The sequence below is a fragment of the Haliaeetus albicilla genome, chromosome 9 (assembly GCF_947461875.1).
Source record: "Haliaeetus albicilla chromosome 9, bHalAlb1.1, whole genome shotgun sequence".
Taxonomy (NCBI): Eukaryota; Metazoa; Chordata; class Aves; order Accipitriformes; family Accipitridae; genus Haliaeetus; species Haliaeetus albicilla.
The window spans coordinates 12242319-12265776 of NC_091491.1; the positions used below are offsets into that span (position 1 = coordinate 12242319).

Sequence of the window (23458 nt, forward strand, 5' to 3'; positions counted from 1 at the left end):
TGCAGAGCCTTGGGGCCACTTCTGCCTCCTCTCTCTGCACCTGGGCTCCCAGCTTCCCTACTGCTCGGCCATGTCGCTTGTCCCCTCTGGGCTCCTCCTTGCTGGAGCTGCCTTGGGGGTGGTTGTGCCTGCTGAGCACCTGGGTCTTGCTAGATCAAGTTGGATGCACTTGCTGGATCCCACCAGGTTTTTGGAAGGCGGTGACCCTGGGCAGGGGTCCCACTGCCAGGGATCTCTGCCCGCCTGGGCAGCGAGGCTGAGCCTGTGGGCACCAGACCCTGGGTCAGGTCTGCTGCTGGTAAAATGCATTTGGTACAAAACCCAAGAATTCAGAAAAGGTCTAAAGACATCAGTTCAGTCTCATCAGTTCACCTCCATGAAGCAGCCTGCAGAAACCCCAGAGAGGGAGAAGGTCCTGCCCTGAGGATGAAGCCAAGCCGGATGCAGCGGCTGGGAGCTGGACTGGGCACAACCCATCCCTGGATGCTTCCCCGTAATGAGCCATCAGGAGTGATCCCCAGGGGAGACGCGCCTGTCTGGGTGTACCCTGAGTGCCTTGGGTTGAGAGGGTCAGCAGGGGTACCCAGGGAGCTGCTGGGGAGCTCCTTGCACTGCGCGGCACGTACCGTACTTAGCTGCCTTTGCTGCTGCCGCTGCTGCTGCCGGCGTCCCAATTCCTGGAGATAAAGGAGAGAGGAACCCTCAGCCACCAGCCCCCATGCCCCCCGCAGAGCCAGGTGGTGGGGACGGGGCTCCTGGGAAGAGTCACCTGCCACCCCGGGGACACCTCCGACACCAGGCACCAAGCCGGGGACACCACCAACGCCGGGCACGAGGCCTGGGACGCCGCCAACCCCAGGCACAAGGCCTGGACCTGGAGGGAAGCAGAACAGTCAGACCCCCCCCAAAACACCCCGTGACACTGGTGGGGACACGGTCTCCCCTGGTGTCATGGGAGGCTCCAAGGCACCTGGCTTTGTGGTAGGCTCTCCACATCTCCCAAACCAGCTGCTCAGGCGACCTAGGAAGTGCCCAGGATTGAGATTTCCAGCTACCTACACCCAACCCAGGGGTCTGGAGCCCACCCAACCACCCAGGAGCTTGGGGACCCCCAAGGTTCCCCAAGGCTGTAGTTGTAAATCCCAGCTGCTCCTGAGGCTGACGTGTTTCCTCTGGATGCTCTAATGAGCAGTTGTTTGCTACTCGCTTTTCTCCCACAAAACAGTCAACGAGGGGAGCAGCGAACACGAGATCTGCATCACCAAGCGCATCCCTCTGCTAATGAATGACAGCTCGTTACAGACACCATCTCCCTGGACACCTTGCCGGAGCCTGGCACAGCAAAACCACATCTCTTATGGAGAAACCATGCATGATGGAGACATACTGCCCCGTGTTGGCTATTGCATTGCGAGCTTGCCACCGTCGAAAAAGCTGCTCTTTGCAAACCAGGCTTTGCTACACCAAAGCCCAGCTCTCCCAAAAGGCTGTTGAAAGCTGCCCCCAAGGGGGTAAAGCCTCTCTGCAGCCCTGGGGAAGGTTTTGCACCTTGTTGCTTTCCACCCGCAAAAGCTGCTGGCTCAGCAGAGTGGCTTCGCTTTGCCCCAAGCTCTGGCAAGCAGCTGCTGGAGCCGGGGCAGGGTTCTGGGGCTGGGAGAGCACCCCAGGAGATGGGGCAGGTGGTGGTGGGGCAAGCAGTGAAGTCACGCAGCCCTGCACCAATGCACAGCTCTTCCGTGACCGGAGGGTGAGCCTGACCCCGCAGGCAGCTGCTGGATCTGTCTGAGACAGCAGGCAACTCACCAAAACCTCCTGCCTTCGCCGCTGCCTTTGCCGCTGCTGCCGCTGCTGCCGGCCCTCCAACTGCCGGGGTAGCGGGAGAGAGTCAGGGGTGTGGGATGGGGGGAGGCAACCCTCCCCGAGCCCCAGGGCCAAGCCCCGCCATCGCCTCACCTCCGACTCCTGGGACAACGCCGACGCCGGGTACCACTCCGCCAACTCCCGGGACGACACCAGCCCCGGGCAGGACACCAGCTCCTGCCACAGAGGAGAAGGGGACCATCAGCTCAGTGATGCAGGGACACCCAGCATCCCCCCAGCCTGGGAGGGAGGGAGGCAGAGTTGCCCCGCTGGGGAGATGGCCGATGGATGTGCCCACAGAGGGTGGCTCACCATATTTCGCTGCTGCTTTCGCTGCTGCCGCCTGTGCTCCAACTCCTGGGGAAGGACATGGGGAGCCGCTGAGGTCCCAAGACCATTCCCACCTCAGCTCCCCCATCCCGCAATGACCCTGGGGAGCAGCCCCTCCTGTCAGCATCCACCCCCCTCTCCTTTGGGAAATGATGCACCCCTCCAGGCTGTCCCTGGGGTGACGCTGTCACCCTGGGGCCACCAGACAGCCGGGCAGTGCCCAACACCCCATCCAAGGACCGGCAAAGTGACCAGGGTGCCCTGTCCCCCCGCCATGCCTGTGCCAGTCCCCCACCCTGGGGCTGCCCAGGAAGGGAGCATACCTGTCCCAGTGGGGTACCCTGCCTTTCCTCCTGCCCCGATGCCGGCTCCTATCCCGCCGGGCCCGAAGCCTGCAATCACAAACAGAAAGGCAAAGCCAGGTCAGGCACTGGCCCTAGGAAGGGGAGGCGAGGCAGATGCAGCAGCTCCTTTGGCCCAGAGGTTCTCCCCCCACCAGCGTCGGGGGATGTGGGAGGGATTCCGGAGCCAGCTCCCCCCGAGTTGAGGTGCCAGTTCAAACATCCCTGCCTGGAGCTGGCCACGGCTCAGGACATGTCCTAGCAGAGAGCCAGACAGCCAGCCGACCGCTACTGGTGCCACAGCATGCCTGCGGATTAACGGCTCCCGGCCCCGTGGTGCAGGATGCCAGGAGAGCTGGCTTGCTCCCAGCTGGGTCCAGAGGCACCACAGCAGGAAAAGGCACGGGTCCCCCGAGGGACCACCTCACCCTGGGAGCGGGATGCCCTTCACACCACCCTGAGGGTCAGTGGCCACGAGGCCACGGCGGCAGCCGGCGGAGCCGTGAGGAGCTACGACCGCGGAGCGAGGGCTACGAGCACTCACCGTAGGGCAGCTTACCAGTGCTGTAGGGCAATCCATAGCCACCTGGAGAGGAGAGAAGGTGGCGGGTTAGCACCTGGCTGCCGGTGGCCGTGCCCCCTCTGCCCCGCGGTGTAGCCCCTCTCTGCCAGCCGGCTGTGCGGCACCAGCCCTCGGGGCTCCTTCCATCGGGATAGTAAATCCTCTGGGATACAAATCCCTGTGATAGAGCTGGGCCGGGAGATACTCTTCTCCATCACCTTGGAAGCCGCGGCTCCAGAAAGAGCCACCCACTCTCAGCCCCGCACCGAGGGCTGTGGTGCCCAAAGCTAGTTTTGCAGGAGCCTCCCATGACCCCACTACAGCGGGGGGTCCCCTGGGAGCCCCGTGGCGAGAGCTGTACCCAGCTGGCCATGCCACGGCCAGCTCCAAATGAAAGGTTTTAATTGGAATCAGGGCTTGGGAGCCTCTGCTGAAATGTGACCTCATTAGGAGGTTGGCGCGAAGGGATGGGGAGGGATTACAAGCAGAACATCACAGCCAGGGAAATGTCTCCTTGCGAAAGAGCAGGATCCCACCACTCAGGACGGAGCGGGGATGCCTGTGACTCGGCAGGAACCATGTGCTCGGGAGCCAGCAGCACTGAACTCCCATCACTGCTGGCAGTGGCCTGAGGAGGGGTGATGGGCTGCCACATCCCTGATGGGGACACCTCGAGTGGTGCGTAGGGTGGAGGGTGTCTCACACAACAAGCCTTCCTGCCGGAGGGGGTTGCGGGCAGGGTGGGGATGAGGCTGCCTGCAGCCGGGACGGGATTGCTCATGGCAAAGCATCTCCTTGAGCGCAGTACACTGTCCCCTCCCACCAGCCAGCATGTGGGGACCAGATTTGTCTCCACCCTGCCAGGCTGTCCCATCGTGTCCCACGCCAGCACGGCGTTGCTGGAAGGCTGAGGCTTTCCAGGCTGCAGTGGCCATGAGCTGTGCTGGGTGTCCTCCACCTTGGGGACCCCCCTTGCCCAAGCCAGGGCCCCTCATCAGCGCCTCACTCAGCCCAAAGCTGCAGAAGGGTCTGGCACTGGGTGACACACATGGAGGTGACACCAAGGGTCAAGACTCCAAGCCCTTGGCTCTCCAAGGGTTTTGCTGGGTCCAAGCCCAGCTCCCCACCACCCCGAGTTGGATGTGAGAGCAACCCCTGCCCTGGGGCTGTGCGCATCCATCCTGCACCAGTGTGGTGGATGCCACCAGCACTGCTGGGGGGCTCAGAGCCAATGGGGACACTGGTTGGCATGGAAAGGGCTTCGCACAGACCGATGCCACCTCGGTGCGGCTGGGCATTGGGGAGCAGTCCCCATCCCTACAGCATCGGGTGGGACCCCGATTTCAGGCACAGCTTCAGGCTGAGCCCCCAGAGAGCGGGGTGGCCCCAGGGCTGCCTCCTGAGCAGGGACAGTACAGAGCAGGAGCTGGCTAGGGCATTTGGAGCAAATAATCCAAAAAGGAAACTTTCCACTGAAAATGTTACTTTCCCCGCTGTTCCCTTGTCCCCTCTCGACCTGGACCTACTGCAGCTGGCACACAGCACAGGGGATGCAGGGATGTGTGGCAGCCCCCGGGCCCATCCACAGCATCAAAGCGAGAGCCTCGACAGCCAGCCCGGTGTGTCCCCGTGCTGCCAGCCCAAAGCCCTCAGAAGTGACAACTGGCATCCCCCAGTGCTCCGGAAAGGATCGGGGTGCCAGGCAGCACCCAGCAGCTGAAACCACACCTGGGGACACCACCACTGTCCCGCTGGTCCCTGAGAGAGGCATGATGCACTGATGGAGCTCCCTGGCCAAGGGGATCGGTGTCCTCCCCTGATTTATTTAACGAAGTCTCCCCATAAAGTGGGTCAGCCGGCAGCGGCGCCCCGTCCGGGCTGCGGGCCACTGGTGGGGCCGCTGCGGGATGGAGCCAGGCACGGCCGCGCCACGTGCCGGTGGTTTGCTCTCTGCGCCGGGCACCCCATGAAAGGCTGTCTGGGGCCGGGCTGCAGCCAGGAGGCCAGACGGTATCCGATGGCGGCAGGGCCGAGTCACCCTAACGAGCGTAACTCTGCCTCCGCGGGAGGAAGCCGGAGCGGGCCAAGTATTTCTGCCGCCGTTTGCGGTGACGGGCCCCAGTGGGGGGAAGCTGGCAGAGCTGCTGGGGCTGGCGCCTGTGCCGGGGTGGGACCTGCTCCCCGGGGTGGGCTCCCCCGCCAAGGCTTTCCTGCCTGCAGCAACTTGTTTCGGCGAGTGGGAAAATGCCCGTGGATCTACTTGCTCCCCAGCGCTCCAGGGGTGCGAGTCCCTGCCCAGATCCGGCTGCCCTCCTCCTCAGGGATGCTCCTGGGACCAGTAAGCTGGCAGCATGGCCCTTGGAGGGCACAGAACCTGGTACCAGCTGCCTGGCACTGCCTGTCCTGCCACTGTCCCTGCGTGGGCATGGCTGGCTGGGAACAGGGCAGAGCTGGCACCTGGCACAGGACTGGGAGATGGAGGTCCCCAGAGTAGCCCATCCTGGGAAAGGGGTGTTGAGCACCCCCAGGCTTCCCTGGGCTGGGGCTGAGCCTCATTTGGGTGGGCAGTGGGGAGGGAGACCTGCTTGGAGCTTCATCCTTACCACCTGCCTGCTGTTGGGGGCCTTGGCTAGAGCTCCTTGAGCCCAGGTGAATGCCCAGCGATGCCCAGCACAACCCCAGGAGCCACAGAAAGCAGACAGTCCCTGCAGGGGCTATGCCTTGTGCCAGGAGGAGCTGGCAGGGATAGCCTGGGGTGGCCTGGCCCAAAGCATGTCCCCAGAACATGCTCTTTCCTACCTTACAAGAGCCAAAGAGGCACAGCATCCTCATGGGCTGGGGGCAAGACCAGCAGCAGCATCCAGGCAGTTGCCTGCGAGGCTGTGATAGGCAGGGCTGCTGCTGGACTCACCTGCCCCATGCCCCTTACTTTGTCCTGCTGTCCCAGGGCCAGCACTGGCACTGCCAGGTCCAGGGGACCCGGGGGCACCACAGTTCAGCCCTGGGGAATGGCGGGTCCTTCTCCTGGCAGCGCTGGGGGTCCTTCACCCCTAGCCCTCTTGGCTGTGACAGCTTACCTGGGAGCTTAGGAGCTTTGATGGGATACCCCAGAGGGACACCGGGCTGCTGACCTCCAAAACCTCCTAGTCCTGCAAAGCCAACAGCAGACTCTCACCTGGAGCCCGCGCCCAGGCTGCCACCAGTCCTTGCGAGAGGGGAGTGCCGCGGGGCACCCCGAGAGAGGAGAGCGGGTGGCTTGGGGAGCCCTGAGGCATCTTCTGGCATGGGGAGGCCATGGCTGTGATGAACAGGCTTGGGAAGGAAGAGAAGGATGGGCGAGAGAGACGGGACACTCACCAGGGATTCCTGCGAAGGCTCCTGCTCCTAGGCAGAAACACAAAGGCACCTGCGTGAGCCTTGGGGCTCATCCCTGGGGTCCAAACTAGTCTGCATGGGCTCAGCCAGAGGTCGGCTTTGCTCACCCACGTGCCCTGTCGGGCTGTGACCCCAAAGGATGGGCTGGAGCCAGCCCCAGCAAGATGGAGATGAGGGCAGAACTGGAGCCAGCCCAGGACCCACCCTCCACCCCAGTGTCTCCAGGGGATTGAAGTGACCTACCTGGACCTTTCGGCTTGACTCCAGCACCAGTGGGTACTCCGGGTAGCACCCCTACGCCAGGGAAGCGGACACCTACAGCAGAGACCAGAGGGGCCAAGTGACCACAGTGGGGCATCGTGGTGTTGCTGGTACCCGAGACCCCTGCACCCAGCCCCCAAATCCTTGTCACCCATCTCTGGCTCAGCACTAACCCTTGTACCCTGGGACAGGGTACCTTCGTCCCCTGGGGACTTGCTGGGCCCCCCTGTGCCAGCCACACCGCACCCCCTGGGCAGAGCTACCAGTGAAGGGTTTGCTCCAGCCCTGGGGCTGCCTGTGCTTTGGGGAGGGGCAGGCTGCCCACAGAGGAACTTGGGGTGCCTGTGGGGTGCATGGCACCCACGAGTGGGTCCCACAAGTAATAGCAAAGCACCAGCCCACATCATGGTATAGCCAAGCCTGGGCATTGCTCTCTGCCCCAGTGATGTGCAGTGGCTTCATTCAAGCTGGGGCTCTTTAGGGAGCGGGAGCAGGGGTCCTGCCCATTGAGCCCCAACCCTCCAGGGCCAACAGGCAGTGCTTTGGCCTTGCAGTCATTTGGGTTGGGTTTGTGGTTTCGAGGGGTTTTTTTTGGCTTGGTTTTTTTTTCCCTTTTACAAATGTCTTTCATTATAACTCACGTGTTTTCAGACATGGAAAAGACATTCCTGACCAGCAACACACTTCTCCTTCTGACAATGTCGAAACATCTTGTTTTCACAAGTTTTCCTCCTCCAAATTACTTTGCAGTGAGGAATTCCTCTCCCCCTGCCACCTCCTCCCCTCCTTCCCACGCCGCCTTTGGCTGGGCAAGCTGGCCCTGACGTGGTCTGTGCCAGCTCCTCTCCTGGTGCTGATGCAGCCTGCTCCCGCAGAGCTTGGCATGAGACCCCTGGAGACGCCGAGTCCCCCGTCTTTGGCACGGTGGAAATGTCACTATGGCCCCAGTGAAAGGGTTTGGAAACTGCAAGCAGCAGCGACGGGACAGGCAGGGAGTTAGGCAGGCAAGCAGCATGGGGTTGCAGGCAGCCTTCTGCTGGGCAGAGGTGCTAAAATGCCCAGGGCCACAAGGCTATCGACTCAAACCGGGGTTCTGGCACTGGGTGGGGAACCCCACAGAGGTCGGGGTGCTGCTGGTAGAGTGGGGACCCCTTTGGAGGTTGGAGTGCAGCTGGCAGGGTGGGGACACCCTCAGGGGTCAGGGTGCTGCCAGTGGGGTGGACACCCCCAGCTCACCTGCGCCAGGAAGCACGCCACCCGGGAAAACTCCAGGAATCCCAGCGCCTGCCGGGCAAGAGAAAGGCAGGGATGAGCGCCCAGCCAGAGCCGTTCCCCGCCCCGGCCCCAGGCTTTGGGGCCGTGCACCTACCTGGTACTTTGGGGGGTTTCCCTGCCGCACCAACCCCGGGCTGCACCCCGCCCGGCACCACCGCACCTGCAGGCAGCAGAGACCCCCTGAGCCCTGGGCACCGGCTCCTGCCCACCCTGGCAGGCATGAGGACAGGTCTGCCCTGGGCTTGGCTATGCTGGGGACAAGGAGTATTTCCTACCTGCAGAGACCCCAAGCCCACCAGGACCACCAACTCCACCCATGCCACCAATGCCAGCGCCTGGGGGCATTGGGAAGAGGACTGTACCAGTGTGAGATGCCATCACTGGGCTATGGGTGGCTGGGGCGGTGCTGAAGAAAGGGGCAAGCTCAGGATAGCTCTTGGGGGCCAAAGGGGACACCCTGAGGCAGTACCAGGGATGGGGACACCCTGAGGCAGTACCAGGGATGGGTCCCCCAGACCTGGGCACAGGGACCGGGCAGCTCAGTGGTCTCTGCTCCTGGGGGCTCAGGTTTGGCTAATGCCCCCTTCCCAGCACACCAAGATATGCCAAGGTCCGTCCGAATTGGCGGGGATCCCCGCGAGAGCAGCACCTCCCGCTCGTAGCCCCCCAGCTCCATGGGGAAAGCTCTCCTAACCCAGGCTCCCAGGGGACACCAGGAGTCCCCAGGGGCTGCCCGAGCCCCAGCGTTGCCTTGCCTGGCATCGTTGCCTGGCCCAGCATCTCATCGGACACCCCCAGCACTCACCAGCTTTTGCAGCAGCCTTGAGCGCAGCGGCAGAGGGAGCACCTGGGAAGACACCCCCGGGGTAGGCGCCTCCAGGGAAAAGACCTGCAGCACCTGCGGGGAGGAGAATAACCAGCGTGAACATCCCCAAAAAGTGGCCGGCGAGAAGGTGTCCTGCCCTCCACGCCGGCCACGGTGGGCGCAGGGGGGTGGTGAGCTGCAGGAGGCTGCGCAGCAGTGCCGGCGGCTGGCGTTAGGCTGGGCAAGGCGGTGGTTAGCAGGCACTGCCCTGTCCTGCACTGGCTTCTCCCTGCATCCCCCCCAACTACCTGCTCCCATCCACGTTCCGCCTGTCACCAGCTGTGCCACCACCACCTGGGGCACCCTGCGGGGGTCCCCTGTGGCCCCAGGCAGGCTGGCCAGCCACGTGTAGGCACTGTCCCTCTGCTGCAGACCCCACGGGGACCCCAGGACCCTCCTCGCCTATTCCTGCTTGCGGTCACCCAGCCATGGTTGATGTCATGATGTTGGGGGACCACAGGGCTGCCTGTTGGTGGCTGCCAGTCCCTCAAGTCTGGGAAGGGTGCCCGGCCTGGATGGAACCCACCAGGCAGGCTACGGAGAGCACCCGATGGGGATAAGCCACGTGCTGTCCCCAAGGTGGGTCTCTGGGGTCGGTCCGGAGTGGGGGCGGCCGGTGGTCTGTGCTCACCTGGCTGCAGGCCAAGTGGGCCGAGTCCCCCGAGGCCTCCGACCCCTGGAAAGAAAAGTGGGGTGAGGTAGCGGGGGTACAGACGGGGCTAGAGGAGCAAGAGCGTCCCACTTGCACTGTCCCCATGGGACAGGAGCATGCCCCGGGGATGGGCACAGGGACGGGTGACAAACGTGCCTGCCAGCATCCAGGTTCCCCATCCCGTCCCTTTCTTCCTCACCCGCCCCCCACCCCACCAGGCCACGAGGGGACGGAGCCGAAATGTTTATGGCTGAGGAATGAGTCCCTCCGGCTCCGGCCAGCGCTGCCTTCCAACATCTGGGGCTAATCAGCCCTCGCTCCCTCCAGGCGCAAATTCCACTGCCTTTGGCTCAGGGCGCGGACACCGCTCCGGCTGGGGCTTCGCGGCTGCACCGCGTTTGGTTTTAATTACGCGGAAATAAAGGGCCTTGTTTTTCTTTCCACGAGCTGAAATCTGAGTAAACGGAGGTTGCCGGCCCCCACCTCGGGCTGGCGCTCCCGCCGTGCAGACGAGCCGGCTCAGGGGGCCGGTGGAGTGCAGTGTGCCCCTGCCCTTGGGTGCAGTGGGTGCTCCTGGGGTGGGCAGGGAGGGGAGACCTGGGTCTCCGCCTAAAAGAGCAGCTCTCCCTGGGCCTCGACGGGCACCAGGCATCTCTGTTGGCAGCAGATTTGTCCCCTGCACATTCGGTCCCTGCTGCCCCAGCACCTCCCAGCCGTGCCCCAGGCTCGGTGCCCTCGGGCTGTGCGTCCTCCTGCCAGGATCTCATCTCTCTCCCAGTGATGCCCCCTCTCGCCCTGTCATTTCTAGGCCAGAAAAACCCCAGCACAGGCTGCAGGAGCCCCAGCAAAAGCTGCTTGGCCATGAATGCAAGCAGATGAAGGTGTTGCCAGCTTCCCGTGGCCACTGGCTCCCGGCAGGGCTGAGCGACCTTTGCATCTTCCCGAGCAGCTCTGGCACATGTTTGCAAGCAGCAAGCACCCCAAAAGGGTGATCTGTGGGGGTTGGAGGGGAGATGGCAGTGTGCCGAAGCAGCGGATGAGGGAGGAAGGCTCCCTTGTGGCTATGGGGTCTTGGCAGGGGTTAGTGTGGCAGGGAAGGGTGGAAAGTGCTGGCAGCTGCGTGCCTTGGCCATGGGGGAGCCCAGGATGGGGGGGCCCTTGGCCACATGGGTGAAACATGAGGGCAACAGAGGTCAGGAAATATCCTGGTCACTGGCATGGCTGAAGATGGTGAGAGAGCCAAGGAAAGGCTTCTTACCTGGTTTGGGAGGTTTTGCTCCAGCCCCGAGTCCTAGGGGAGAGCACGTGGAGAGGGGTGAGAGCCATCCTTCCTCTGAGCATCCCCTGAGGCGGGGACACCGTGCGGGACAGGGCCAGCCTCATGGCAGACCCCGCTGCCCACCACAAGGCATCTCTGCCGGGCGTGCTGCCCCCCTCCCTGTCCCTGCACACCCTGGGCAAAGGGATCCCAGCACTCACCTGCTCCCAAACCTCCAACCCCAGCACCTGCAACCAATGGCAGTCTTAGCACCCATCCCTGTGAGCACCCACCACCTACCCACCCATGCCAGGCTCTCGGGGGTCCATGGGGAGGCAGAGAGGGTGACAAGGGTGCAAGGGGATGGGGCATCCTGCTGAGATGTCCCCAAGCTTTTGGCTGAAACACTGGGGACAGGCTGTGACCGCTGAGCACCTCCCGTGGCCAGGGCTGGGTAGGGTGTAGGTGCCAGCCCTGGGCTCGTGACCCTCAGTGTAAGCATGGCACTGCCACCCAGTCCTGTCCCCATGCTGTGGGGGTGGTGCTGGGGCAGCCACCCAGGGCTGAGCAGCCAGACAGGGTGTCCCCATGTCCCCTGATCCCAGCTGACAGGTCCCCAGCCCTCCATGCTGGCTCAGGGGCAGCCGGGGACCCCCCAGGCACCTGCCCCATCCCTGCAAGCAGGGTGATGCCCCCCCCAACACTGCCTGGACCCCTTTACCTGGGAAAAAGCCTGCTCCTGGAACTCCCCCTCCTGGGATAGCACCAGGGACCCCTGCAAGAGAAGAGACCCTCATTAAAATCCCCACAGGGATCCAAGTGATCCCACCCTGGCAGATCAGGGTGGGGGGCACCTCCTGGGACATGGAGCTGCTCCCTGCGGAGGGGGTGGGATGCAGAGCCCCGGGGCAAAGGGTCAAGGGCATGTCCCTGACTTTCCTTGCACACCTCAGTTTCTGCAGTGCGACAGTGGTGATGGGGCTTGGAGGTGCCCCAGCCGGGAGCCAGGGAGGGTATCTTGGTGGAGGTGTTAGCAGGACTTGGTCCTGCATGGGAGGGAGGGACACAGGGCCGGCACGGAGCAGGGCTGGCCGGTGTCCAGCTCTGCTTCCCAAAACCTGTCCCACACCACAGCCAGTGCCGTCTCCATCACCACTAGCTTCACGTGGGTCTGGGGGGACAGGTCCAGGCATGGTCATGCATGGAGGGGTGAAGCTGTCCCAGTTCATCCCCACAGCCCACGCTGGTCCCAGCCAAGCCTAAGCATGATTGGCTGTGGCTGCCCCATGCCCACGCTGCCTGCCCTGCTTTGCCCTGCCTGCTGAGCTGCCAGCAGGAAGAGCCAGCTCAGGCCAGCAGGACTGGGATGTTGGACTGGGCAGACAGTGCTGAGACCCAGCAAAACCACCTGTGTCCCTCTGCCCACCTCTGCGAAGCTGAGATAAGCGCCCAGCTCCCACCGCTTTCCAGGGCGTCTGGAGCTCATGCTCAGAGGTTGCGCTCAGACACCACAGCAATGTTTTTTGGCTGGTTTGGACACTGACAAAGGTCTGTCTCCTGCAGACACCCAGGCAGCCATCCCCTGGGTGGTCCCCCATGCTCCATCAGGGCCATGGATGGGGTGGAGGCTTGCAGGTGGCTTGGCAGCACAAGGAGGTTGCAATGTAGAGGGATGCTCCGCTTTTGGCTGGAGCATGTTTTTGGCACTGGGGGTGTTGCCACAGGGTTTGCAGTGAGATTTGCAGGATGGCTGGCAGGGCTTGCAGGGATGCTGGCAGGAGGATTTGGGGGTTGCCTGGCCAGCACCCCTGTGGCAAGCTGCACCCAGCTCTCCTGCCTGCTCTGGGCAGAGGGGCAGGGTGGACGGGCACTGGGGACCCTGCAGTGGCATGGCTGGGACCTGAGGACCTGCTGTCCTGCTCCGAGGCTGCAGTGGCCTCTCCAGCACCCTGGCCAGGGTGGAGGGGACCCAGCATCCCCAGGAGCTGGGTGCATGCAGTGGCACAGCCCTGGCAACACCATCGCAGGCTGCATGGTGCCCATGGGCTGGGGAGGGTAGCCAGCACAGGCAGGTGCCAGGCAGGTGGCAGAGCTGGCATGCCATGGTGGGGGGCACATTGTGCTGCACATCTCCATTTCAGATGTGATGCAAACTCTGGGGGTCCCCCCTTGCTGTGCCCCGTGGCCCCCCACTTCACCCCAACAGCTGCCCGCTGCAACATGGCAGGGATGAGGGTGTCCCCTGGGCCCTGCTCACGTGTGTCCCCCACCACTGAGGGCAGCTGGGATGGACCCCCAGCCCAGCCACACAGAGAGACTGGGCAACAGGATGCACCCACACATGTGTCAGGACACACACACGTGTGCAAGAGGGGTGTCAGGCTGTACGTGCACAGGAGGTGTTGGGACACGTGCACCAGCAGGACACACGCCCACAAACCCATCGGGATGCACACGCAGGCGGAGAACCCATGCCAGGACCCACCACACAGCCCCCACATGCCCCAGTGATCCCAAAGAGCCAGGCTCAGCCCTGTGCCCCCCCAAAACCACCTCCCAGGGCCCTGCGGGGACTGAGGGCCAAATCTGGCCCTGGAGCAGCTGATGTCCCTTGGAGTGGAGGGGACAAGTGCTCAGTCAACGCTCCAGCCGGCCGGCTCACCCCTCTGGCACAGCACAGCCTGGCCCGGCTGCCGGCCAGGGGTTTACGAAGTGGCTCCTTTTCCCGGCACATTCCCCCGCCCACCCTCCCACACCCCCCCCAGCTTGGAAAAACAAATCCCAACCTCTTGCCTGTTTCCAAACAAACTCCAAGTGTCTGCACATTGCCTGTCCTCCCCCACCCGCCCTGCTAGGAGGGGACGCCCCACCACTGCTAGGAACGAGAGGCGGCAGGACAGCCAGGATCTGGCCGGGGACCTCCATGCCCGGGGCCAGTGACAGTCCCCCACCAAGCAGGAGGGCCCTGTGGTGCCCCCCAGCCTTAGCCCCTCGTGGCTAGGCAAGGTCCCTGGTGCTGGGTAATGCTGGGCACCCCAGGGACCCGGGCTCAGCTCCCCTACCCCTCTATCCTCCTGTGCCAGCGCTGCCTGGCAGAGACCCCAGGGGGGTGGGACATGGCAGGATGGCTTACAGCCTTCCTGGGGTGCGTGGGGACCCCAGAAAGGTCCAGGTGACACCTGCCCACAGTCACGGCTGCCATACTCAGCCCTTCATCATTGTCACTCTCCTGGGCGCTGCAGACCCTGGCAGGGGGGGTCCCACTGCGGTGCCACTGTCGCTGCCCCCTCCCCAGGCGTGCCCCAGAGACCATCCCAGGGCCAAGGTGCTGTGCTCATCCCAGTGCCTCGTGGCAGGTCTGCACCTTTTTGGAGGATTACAGGGGATGTGCCAGTTCATCAACCATCTCCACGCCCAGATCAGGAGGTGGAGGGGGTCAGCAAGTCCTGGCAGGAGCCTGGGTAGCCGGGGGGCAGCAGGATGGCTGGGGTAGGAAAGCCATGTGGCTTTGGGGAGCTGATGCTTTTGCTCAGAAGCATTGCAGCAGGCTGCTCCCCCCTTGCTGCTCTCCCTGACCAGCTCTGCTGCCAAACATGGCCAGCTCTTTACTTCTCTTGAAGGTCTTCTACAAGCTGCCTTGGTACTGGCAGAGCCGGGCTCATCCCGGTGGGGAGGCAGTGCCCATAGCCCAGCTCAGGGTCTGCTCCCTGGTGTGGGCACTGCCAGGGGGCATGGGGGTCTCTGACCCACTCGGCTCTCCAGCTGAGGACCAGCCTCGAGCAGCCAAATTCCCCCCAGCATCACCAGTCCCACCCATCGGCAACACCACCACGGCTCAGGTGTTGACAGCAGCCCACGCACTCAGCACCAGCTACACCGTGGGCTCCCTGAGGCTGCACCAGGCTACGGCAATCGCTCTCCAGCCAGTCTCTGTCCTTCCCCAGCCCTGTCCTTCCCCAGCTGTGGAGGCAGGAGCCCATAGACCAGCCCAGGGTCTGCTGCTCCCCAGTGCAGCGTGACCTGCTTTGGCCTCTTCATCCCACAGTCCCTTGGCACATTGGGGAAGGGGAAACTGAGTCACCAGCCTCCCAGCACTAAAGGAGCTCTGTGCTGCCTCTGCCCCTGGTCCAAGCCTGCTGGGACTCCAGGAAGGGGGGTTTCTCCTATCTCCCAGCTTGTCTCCTGGGCTGGGGCTGGCTGTAAGCCTGCAGAGCATGGGGCTGGCCCCCAGCACCCCAGCACCCACGCCGGGGATGTCTTCTCAAGCCAGGGGCAGGAGAATTTGCACCCACATGTGCAGCCGCAGCTCCAGTAGGGTTTGACCCCTGGAGGTGCTCAGGATCTGGTGTGGAGCCTTGTTGATAGAAACTGGACTTTTTCTTCCATAGCTCTGTACCACAGGTCACTATTTGCAATATCTGCACTATTCCATTACCTGTGCTATTTCAGATTGACGACTATATCATCTGCACCATTTCTACCTGCACCACTGCTTGCAGCTTTCTTTACAAGCCAGAAATACAGATGTTTTCTCTATTCAACAGCTTTCAAGACCGAGACACAAGCTCACAGCCTCACCAGGTGGGCAAACCTCATACCTTGCCACCCTCCCAGCGCCCATGGGTGACCGCTCCTGGAGAAGGCTCAGCATGTAACTGCCACAGATATTTCCCCTCTTCCCTCACACTGCTGTTTTCTTTTTCTTGGGAGAATCAGTTTTGGAAACATGCAGTCTCCAAGCAACTTTGAAGCTGCATTGCATCCCGGCTCGAGCTTGCTGGTAGCAGCTTCGGGGGGGGGGGGAGCAGAGGGGGCTTCTGTCGAGAGCCTGGCTCCTCTCCAGCCCCCCCCCACCCCCACCCGAGGCTTCAGCTTTCATTTCGGAGTGCTGGCAGACAAGCTGCACCCTGTGAGTTGTTTGCAGAGGGAGCAGTCCCAGCAGGCTGGTGCCTCAGGGAGGTACCCAGCTGGGAAGGGGAGATGCCATCCCAGCCCCACAACTGGCACTGCTGTCCCTGGGGCATCCTGGGGACTCTGGATGTCCTCGGAGGGTCTCCACGGTACCCAGGCTGGGATGCCAGCACACCCAGTGCCAGCCTCTCTGCACCCACCCGAGCTGCCCCCTGTGGTCCCAGAGCCTGCAGGGCTGGGACCCCCCGGGGTCACTCCAGGGGGGGGATCCCCTGTGCTCTGGCATGGGAAGCACTGAGGGATGGATGGAGGCACTGAGGGACAGATGCCCCGCTCCAAACGCTGGGACACGCTGCACTTGGCACCTTTTAGGGAACCATACAGCAACTTCCCCATGCAGCGGCCTGGATCCGGCCGTGCAGATGCCCAGTACAACTCTGCTCCCCCGGGCTGATCCTGACCCGCTGCTGGGAGCTTCCCGAGTACCACCAGCTGCTGCAAGCCCAGGGCTCAGCCCTTTGGCACTGCGCTGAGGGGGACAGTCTGTGTGCGCAGGGGGGGTCCCCCTTTTCCCCCCTTGACCCTGGGATCTCTCAAGGGATCCTTTCCTGCCAGGCTGGTTTGGAGCTGCACTTGCAGTGGGTGCTGGAGGATGCTGCCCTGAGCCCTCTCCAGCTTGGGTGCACCCCACAGCACCCTGGCACCCCCACATACACCGTGCCACTGGCTGTGCCTCTGTCCCAGCTCAGTCCCCAAGGGCTGGCAGGGCAAGGAGCATGGCTGAGCCTGCCTGGTGCCACGCAGCACACCAGGCTGCAGAAACACTGGTCACTCCTCCACAGGGAAGCATTCTCCGGTGTCCCCGTCAACACTGGGACCATCTCCAGGGCCAGGGCCACCTCTTCTGTGAGCTGCTTCCCAAACAAGCAAACAGCCCTGGAGATCGAGCCAGGGTCTGGAGCGGGGCCAACAGCCCCAAACTGCTCAGAAACTGCTGCAGGATCTCACCTGGGGGCCAAAGTCCTCCTGAGACTGTCCCACCTGCCCACTGCTTGAGAGCTGGGGGTCAAAGCCACCGTGGTTCAGCAAGCCAGCGCAGAGCATCACTGCTGGAGACCGAGAGTGCCCAGGACTGAGCTGCATCTCATCAAGCACCTTCACCCTGAGCTGTAGCTATGCAGGATCGGGCACTGACAGTGGTGCGGCTTTACAGGCAGCTGCCTGGCTTGACACCACTCTGGGGTCATGCTGCCTGCACAGCCGGGGCAGACCAGCCCATGGTCGGGGTCCCAGGAGCCCACTACACCGGGGCAGAGCAGGGAGCTGCAGGCCACTGGCAAATGGAGCTGCTGGCTGCAGAGCCCCGAGGGCTCTGCCCTGGGCGAGGGGTGCCCCAGCCTGCAGCTGCCTGGTGCCACACACAGCCCTGGCACTGCCCTCCCCTGCCTGTGGGATCCTGCCCTCTCCCCTCCTCCGGTCCTTGGTCCTCTCTGGCCGAGAAGCCTCATGCGACGGCTCTGGCACTGACCCCATCAGCTCTGGCACCGACCCCATCACTGGTGGTGGCTCTGCCCATTGCACACTCTCCATGGCACCACACGGGGCAACCACTGCCTGGATCTCCAGAGGTGGCTGTCCCATCCCTGACCATGCTGTCCCCACCTTGCAGGCCTTTGCTCAGTTAAGCCATTGCAGCGGGCTATAAATCTGTGCTCAGAGCTGCTCTCCCCACCTCTGTGCATGCTCGTGGCCTGACCACGAGACGCGAGCCATCCGGCGGGCAGGCACCTGCTGCTCTGGTGGCTCCGGCTTCGTCACGCGGCACCGTGGGACGCGCACCACTGCGCTGGCGTTCGCCTCCCCATCCCGGCAGCAGGTTTGCTGCACGGGTGTGGGCGTGTGCTGGGGTGTCACGCACCCCCTGCCGCTGCCGAGCCAGGGACCAGCCAGCAAGCCGTGACCCATGCCATCCGCTGGTGGATGGACCCGACACTGGTGAGATGAGCGCAAGGAAGACGGTGCGGGGGCCACCCCAGGCACCCAGAGCCTGCAATTCGGGCGGGTCGAGCTGCTCTGCAGCTGCACCAGCCCCGCAGGCTGGGTCGCGGCCACACACTGCGCAGCAGCCTGCACACATGGAATGCGGGATGCACACCCGCACGCCCCCCGTCCCCGCTGCCCCTCCGGCTCACACCGCCATGGCACCGGGGGAGGGTGACGGGTGCCAGCTCCCCCGGCCCCTTGCGCTTATAAGTCCCATGGGAGCTTGGCGGCCACCCTTGGCTGCCCTGCCCTGGGACCTGCCTGCGTGTCCCCGAGCCTCTCGTGTCCCCTCGCCAGGATGCAGCACCTCGCAGCCCCCCCCCGTCCCGTCCTGTCCCGGACAAGCGCTTGGCGCAGCGGTGCCATGCCCGGACTGTCCCGTGTCACTGCCCTCGGTGACATCCCACTCGACCCGGGCACGGCACACGCCGCCCATCGGGTTGGGGGGCAAAGAGCCCTCCCGGGAGGTAGCACCCAGGGGGGCTGCCCTCCCACCCTCGGGCATGTCCCCAAGGCGGGTCAGGGAGGGCTGCCTGTCCCTGCTCGGGGACACGCAGCCGGGGCAGGCGGGGGGCTGCCCGGGGGAGGAGGGGGCAGCAGCCGAGCCCCTGTGGCCGTGGAGGGTCCCTGCAGAGCCGGGGAAAAGCGCTGCCCGGGGCTAAGGGGAAGGAGCCTTTTCTTTCCTTACCTCCTTGCTGAGAAGCCGGGAGGATGGAGAAGAGGAGGAGGACTCCGGGAAGGAGGGGTGCAGCTGCCCGCCTTGCCATCTCTTGAAGCAATGCCCCCGTGCTCCCGCAGGCAGTGTGTTTTATCCCAGAGCTGCTTAATTGTTGCTTCCAAGGATGCGAGGGGAAGGGGAGGGGGGGTTGGAAGGAGGGAGGGGAAAAGGAGAGGGAGAAGGGGGGAGAGAGGCACAGGACACTACGTCATGAGGAAAGGGCAAACACACACGAGCCTCTCCAGCCGATTGGGCTGGCTGCTTGGGTTTGGGTTTTGGTGGTTTTTTTTTCCTTCCCCCCCCCTTTTTTTTTTAATTCCTCTCCCTCGCCGCTCTCTCCAATCCGGGCGCGCCTCTGCCAAAAAAGCTGGAAGGAGCGGGGGGAGCTGCGAGGCTGCCTGCGGGGGGAGGGCAGGGGAGGGCTGCGCCCACTCCGCCGGGCCACCGCGTCCCCGGGTGGCAGCGCGGGGGGGGGGGGGATCGGTGGCACCGGGGGGGTTTGGTGCCCCGGGTGGCTGCGGGGGGGGGGTCTCGCATCCCAGGTGGCACCGAGCAGAAGGGGGATGGGGGAGGGGGCAGGTGGCGACCGGCTGAGTAAAGGGACGGGGGTGTCCGGGGGTGCAAGCGAGGAGCCGCTCGGTGCCGCGGGGTGCAGGGAGGGGACCCTGCCCGGTCCTGGCCCCGGGGCCCGGCAGCGGCGGGGCACCACCGGCGGTGGCCGTTAGGTGGCGGGCGCGGGGTGTCCGGCCGGCGGCGGGAGGGTGAAACCGGGCGGTTTGCAGAAAAATTGACCTGCCCGCACCCGCGAGCGGAGCCCCCTCCCCGGCCCCGGGGTGTCCTGGGGACACGCAGGGCCCAGCCCGGCCGGGGCTAGTGATGGCCACCGCGTCCCCCAGCCTCCTCCAGAGCCCGGGGCCGGGGGAGGCGGGGGGGGGCGGTGTTCTTGCAGCTGACGTGGGCTGCTCCCCTCTTTCCAGCCCCAGTTCATTTGGCCACCCGGGCTCCGATCCCCCATCAGCTCTGAGTGCAAAACCAGATGCTTGTGTAAACCCAGGCACTGCGTGTCTCTGCTGGCCGCCTCGTCCCCCTTCTCATGGGGTATCCCTGGATAAGTGTTGGGGAGCAGCTGAGGCAGGCAGCGAGTTAAACGGGGGGGGGGATGAAAAGTAAGGAGCACAAAATACCCCTCTCCCTACAGCCCGCAGCACTGGCCATGCTCAAGCGCTGCATGCCATCGCCGCAGGTCCAACACAGCGGCTTCCCCTCTTTGCCAGGGGCCAAGACACCGCTCATCCTGGCACCCAGCTCCCTGTGAGCCCCTATCTGCTGCCCAGGGAGTGAGAGCATGTGCAAGGAAATGCCCTGTCTGCACCCCCTTCCCATGGGGCTCCCCGTGAGGAGCTCTCCCCCATTCCCCACGCTCCTTCCGTGGCTGCGGAAATTGGCAGCAAATTATCAGCAAATCCACCCAGTTCCTCTCCGCCTATGAGAGGTGTGAAGTCCCAAACCTGGACGCCCACTTAAAGAAGTGTGAGCTAAATCCATGCTCAGGACAGTCCCTCCGGAGCCCTGCTGTCTGGCTTATCTCAGCTCCCACTTTATTTTAGGGAAAGTGCTGATGGCTACGGCCACAGGAAATCCAGGAGGTGGAAATTACAGAGTGTTTTGCCCTCCACACCCACTGCTGGGACACGTCAAGGAGATGGGGGGACCACGCAGGAGCCACTGGCCTCTCGGTGGGCTTTGAATGGATACTGATTTTTCTGTTCACCTGCATCCTTGCAAAAGGCTGAGGGCCGGGGACCACAGAGCCCCCCATGATGCGGAGAGGGGGTGAGCATCGGCAGGGGCAGAGCAGTTGGGCTGTCCCATCCGTCCGCCCGGCTGGTGTTGCTGAATGACGTAATGCTTGAGCGAAAACACACGCGGTTGTTAAACACGAGCTCTCTGCTCGAGAGGAGCGTCACGGGAGCAGATGGACGCCGGGACGAGCAGCTTTGCAGCGGTTCCAGCGGCCTCAGGGCTGCGATGTGGCCCGCAGGGATGCAGATCCCCGGTCGGGGCTGGCTGGCTGGGCGTCCAGGCAATGCATCCTCGACGTGTGTGTCTGCAAAACATGCAGAGAGCAGGGCTGGGAAAGTGGCCTTGCTGGGAATCGTAACTGGGGCAGCTGGCCGTCTCCAGCAGCTTCCATCTCTTGCCAGTGAAATGGCTCTGACTTTTGAAAGTGTGTTTTGTACCTAGAAAGAATAGATGCGAGGCAAGATCTCCCCACCCCTGGCACTCACGCTGGGGAACGGGATCCAAGCCCTTTGCAATTTGGCCAGGGCAGAGCCGAGTGCTTCACGAGCTGCCCGCAGGGAAGGGCTGGGAGCGTTCCCTGAAGTTTGCAAAGTGTCGGGGAAAAGCTGTGCAATTTGGCCCATGCTGGGAAGGCACGGATATGGGTATGGTCTGATGAGAAAGGGGGAAAGCAGAAAACGTTTCTCGCAGGGGTGCCCGCATGGAAAAGAGGGGGTTTGCTGCATAGTGCAATATCCAGCCCCCCACGAGGGCTGGAGCAAGAGTACCTGGGACCGCATCCAGCACCTGCCTGTACCAGCACAGAGGTGGGTGAAGGGCTGGGGGCTTTGCTGGGAGCTGTGGCAGCTCTGGGGAGGATGCTTCCTGCAACCGGTCCCCGGTGCAGGTCCCATCACGGTGACTGGCAGGTGTAGGTCACACGCGGTTCCCCTAAATTCTGACATAGTTACTGGTGGAGATGCCAAACAGCTTTACCCTGCTGTTGCACAGAGAGAGCTGTCCCGGGAGTAACACTGACACGCAAAACACAGAAGTAAACAGCCCTTTGCCATAGCTACGGAGGAGCCCTGCACCTGCCCCCCCCCCAGGACCCAAATCCTGCTCCGAGTGCTGTTGACAGCGTTGTCATAGGAAACGCTGTTCGCTAACGGGGTGTGACGGGGCTTTATGGTGCCTGTGCAGGAGCACACGGGATGCGCTCAAAGGAAAGGTATGTGTGAGGGGCAGATCACAGAAACACGGGTGGAAGAGGCCCTCCGAGGTGTCCAGCCCAGGCGCTGGCTCCCAGCAGCAGTGTTGCCAGCACTGACTCGGGGCAGTCTTGGCTGCAAATCCTCCAAGGATGGGGATCCCCCACCTCTGCGAGGACCTGTCTTGGAGCTGCACCACCCTCCTGGGGAAGAAATTTTCCTGATCTGGACCTAAGATGTGTTTGCAGTTGGGGATATCCTGAAATGCCCAGGGCAGCGCCCACGGGAAGCCCTGCATCAGCTCATGCGAGAAGAGGCAGAGAGCAGACATGCCATGCAGGCGATGATGGAGAAGGGGTCCAGTGCACTGCATTTGGATGCAGACATCCTGGCAAACTGGAGGAGAGAGGATTGCTCACCCCAAAGTAGATGGCCGTGAGCAGGACACATCACACTCGTGTCCTGTGGTTGCATTTCTGCAAGGGACCAGCCACGGCAGCCAGTGCTGGGAGAGATGCAGCTGCCGGGACCGAGGGGCAGGGAGAGGTTGGGGACGCAGCGGAGTCACTGCAGGTCCTCGCTGCTGCCGTGCACCGACGCTGGGGTTGCAATAGCATGGTCTTGTCACAGTCTCAGTGAAGCTGAGGCTGACATGTGGGTTTGGTCCATCCAGCCTGACTGGCATCGTGTGGGCCAAAATTTTCATTTCACCTGCCCATCCCTGTACTGAGCAAGTGCCCCATGTTTGGCCACAGTGTGTCTTCCAAAAAAGCAGTGCAGCCTTCATCTAAAGCACCAAGGGACAGGGAAGCTGCCTCTTCCCAAGGTTGAGCATCTTTATGTTTTCCTGCCTTGGTTCACCAGCTGTTAATTGTTAACTAACATGTTATCACCCCTGTAGCTGCTGCAAAAAGAAAGCTCCAAACTAAAGAGGCTGTCTCAAATGGTGACCACTGTAAGTCTGCCTGCTACAGCATCCCAGAGAAATGCCTCCCAGGACATGGGGCAGGAGGAGGAGGCAGGTTTTGAGGCACAGACAGGGCTCTGTAGTACCTGGGAATGAAGTCAAGTCTCTGCTCAGTCTTATTTTTGGCAAGTGAAACCTTCAGGCTTGTCAAGTCCCTCATTCAGAGGTATTTTCACCAGCCCACAGTTGTCTCCGTGGCTCTCTTCTGAGCTAGCTCTGACATTTGCAGCCAGGTCTGAGCAGTGGGCAGCAGGAAGGTGACCAGTCAACGCCCCAGCACGTGGCTGTAGCTCTGGTGTTTTCTGGCCACAAACCGGATAACCCCTGCCCATCGGCAGGCATGCTGGGGGCAGCCAAACGGGAGGGCAGGAGTGGGAGGCCAGGGTGGAGTGTGTGCTTGGGCTGGTGCATGTTGGGAGCTCTGGAGCAGGGAAACATCACCCCCTTCTCACTCGGCCATCCAAGAGTCACAGCTTTGGTCTCAAGACTGGGCTGGACAGGTGGCTATTAAAAGACTATAATCTCTTTTGAGGACTGTTGGCTACTCCAAGCATGGTCCAGGGATGGGGTCTCCATCCCTCACTCTCCTGTGCATCCCATCACATCTGCCCCATGTGTTCCCTGGGGAGAACATTCAAACACTCCGCGTGCAGCCCACGATGCATCTCCATGGGACATCCAGCTGGCAACCACCCAGCACTGCTGACGGAGCTATCCCATCCCTGGCATGAGGCTGGAAGCCACCACAGAGACCCGTTTCAGCATCATGGGCAGGATCTGCTCAGCTATCCCCATGTACACTCGGTGCTGGGGTGTTTCTCAAAGCATGAGAGGTGTTTCCAGCACCATGGGGGCTGTCTGGGGACCGCAGGGGCTTAGGCAGCCTCTCCCTGCCAGCTGCAGATGGCTGATCGCTGGCAGGTCCCATTGTGTGCGTCTGTTCAGTTTGACTGAGTAACTAACGAGGCTTATGTGACCCCAGCCATACCCCGCCCAACCTTAACTTTCCATTAGCTCTCCTTTCTCTGGCAGTCACTTCCCATGGTT

The 23458-nt window shown here is 62.9% G+C and overlaps 1 protein-coding gene across 15 annotated transcripts in view; it reads right to left on the reverse strand.

Annotated features, from left to right (window-relative positions):
• Positions 1-18700, reverse strand: part of ELN (elastin) — a 57092-nt gene extending 38392 nt beyond the window's left edge. The window contains exons 1-18 of one of the 15 annotated variants that reach the window (XM_069791533.1): positions 18422-18700; positions 11501-11554; positions 11001-11027; positions 10780-10812; positions 9501-9545; positions 8810-8902; positions 8099-8164; positions 7966-8013; positions 6712-6783; positions 6451-6477; positions 6171-6242; positions 3076-3117; positions 2514-2582; positions 2173-2217; positions 1954-2037; positions 1804-1863; positions 770-874; positions 627-677 (exon numbers count right to left, since the gene is read on the reverse strand). In XM_069791533.1, coding sequence (XP_069647634.1) covers positions 627-677; positions 770-874; positions 1804-1863; positions 1954-2037; positions 2173-2217; positions 2514-2582; positions 3076-3117; positions 6171-6242; positions 6451-6477; positions 6712-6783; positions 7966-8013; positions 8099-8164; positions 8810-8902; positions 9501-9545; positions 10780-10812; positions 11001-11027; positions 11501-11554; positions 18422-18500 — 1072 coding nt within the window. In that variant the 5' untranslated portion in view covers positions 18501-18700. The remainder of the gene's footprint in view (positions 1-626; positions 678-769; positions 875-1803; positions 1864-1953; positions 2038-2172; positions 2218-2513; positions 2583-3075; positions 3118-6170; positions 6243-6450; positions 6478-6711; positions 6784-7965; positions 8014-8098; positions 8165-8809; positions 8903-9500; positions 9546-10779; positions 10813-11000; positions 11028-11500; positions 11555-18421) is intronic. The other 14 variants (XM_069791537.1, XM_069791532.1, XM_069791534.1 and 11 more) reach the window with 14 other exon arrangements.
• Positions 18701-23458: the final 4758 nt, after the last annotated feature.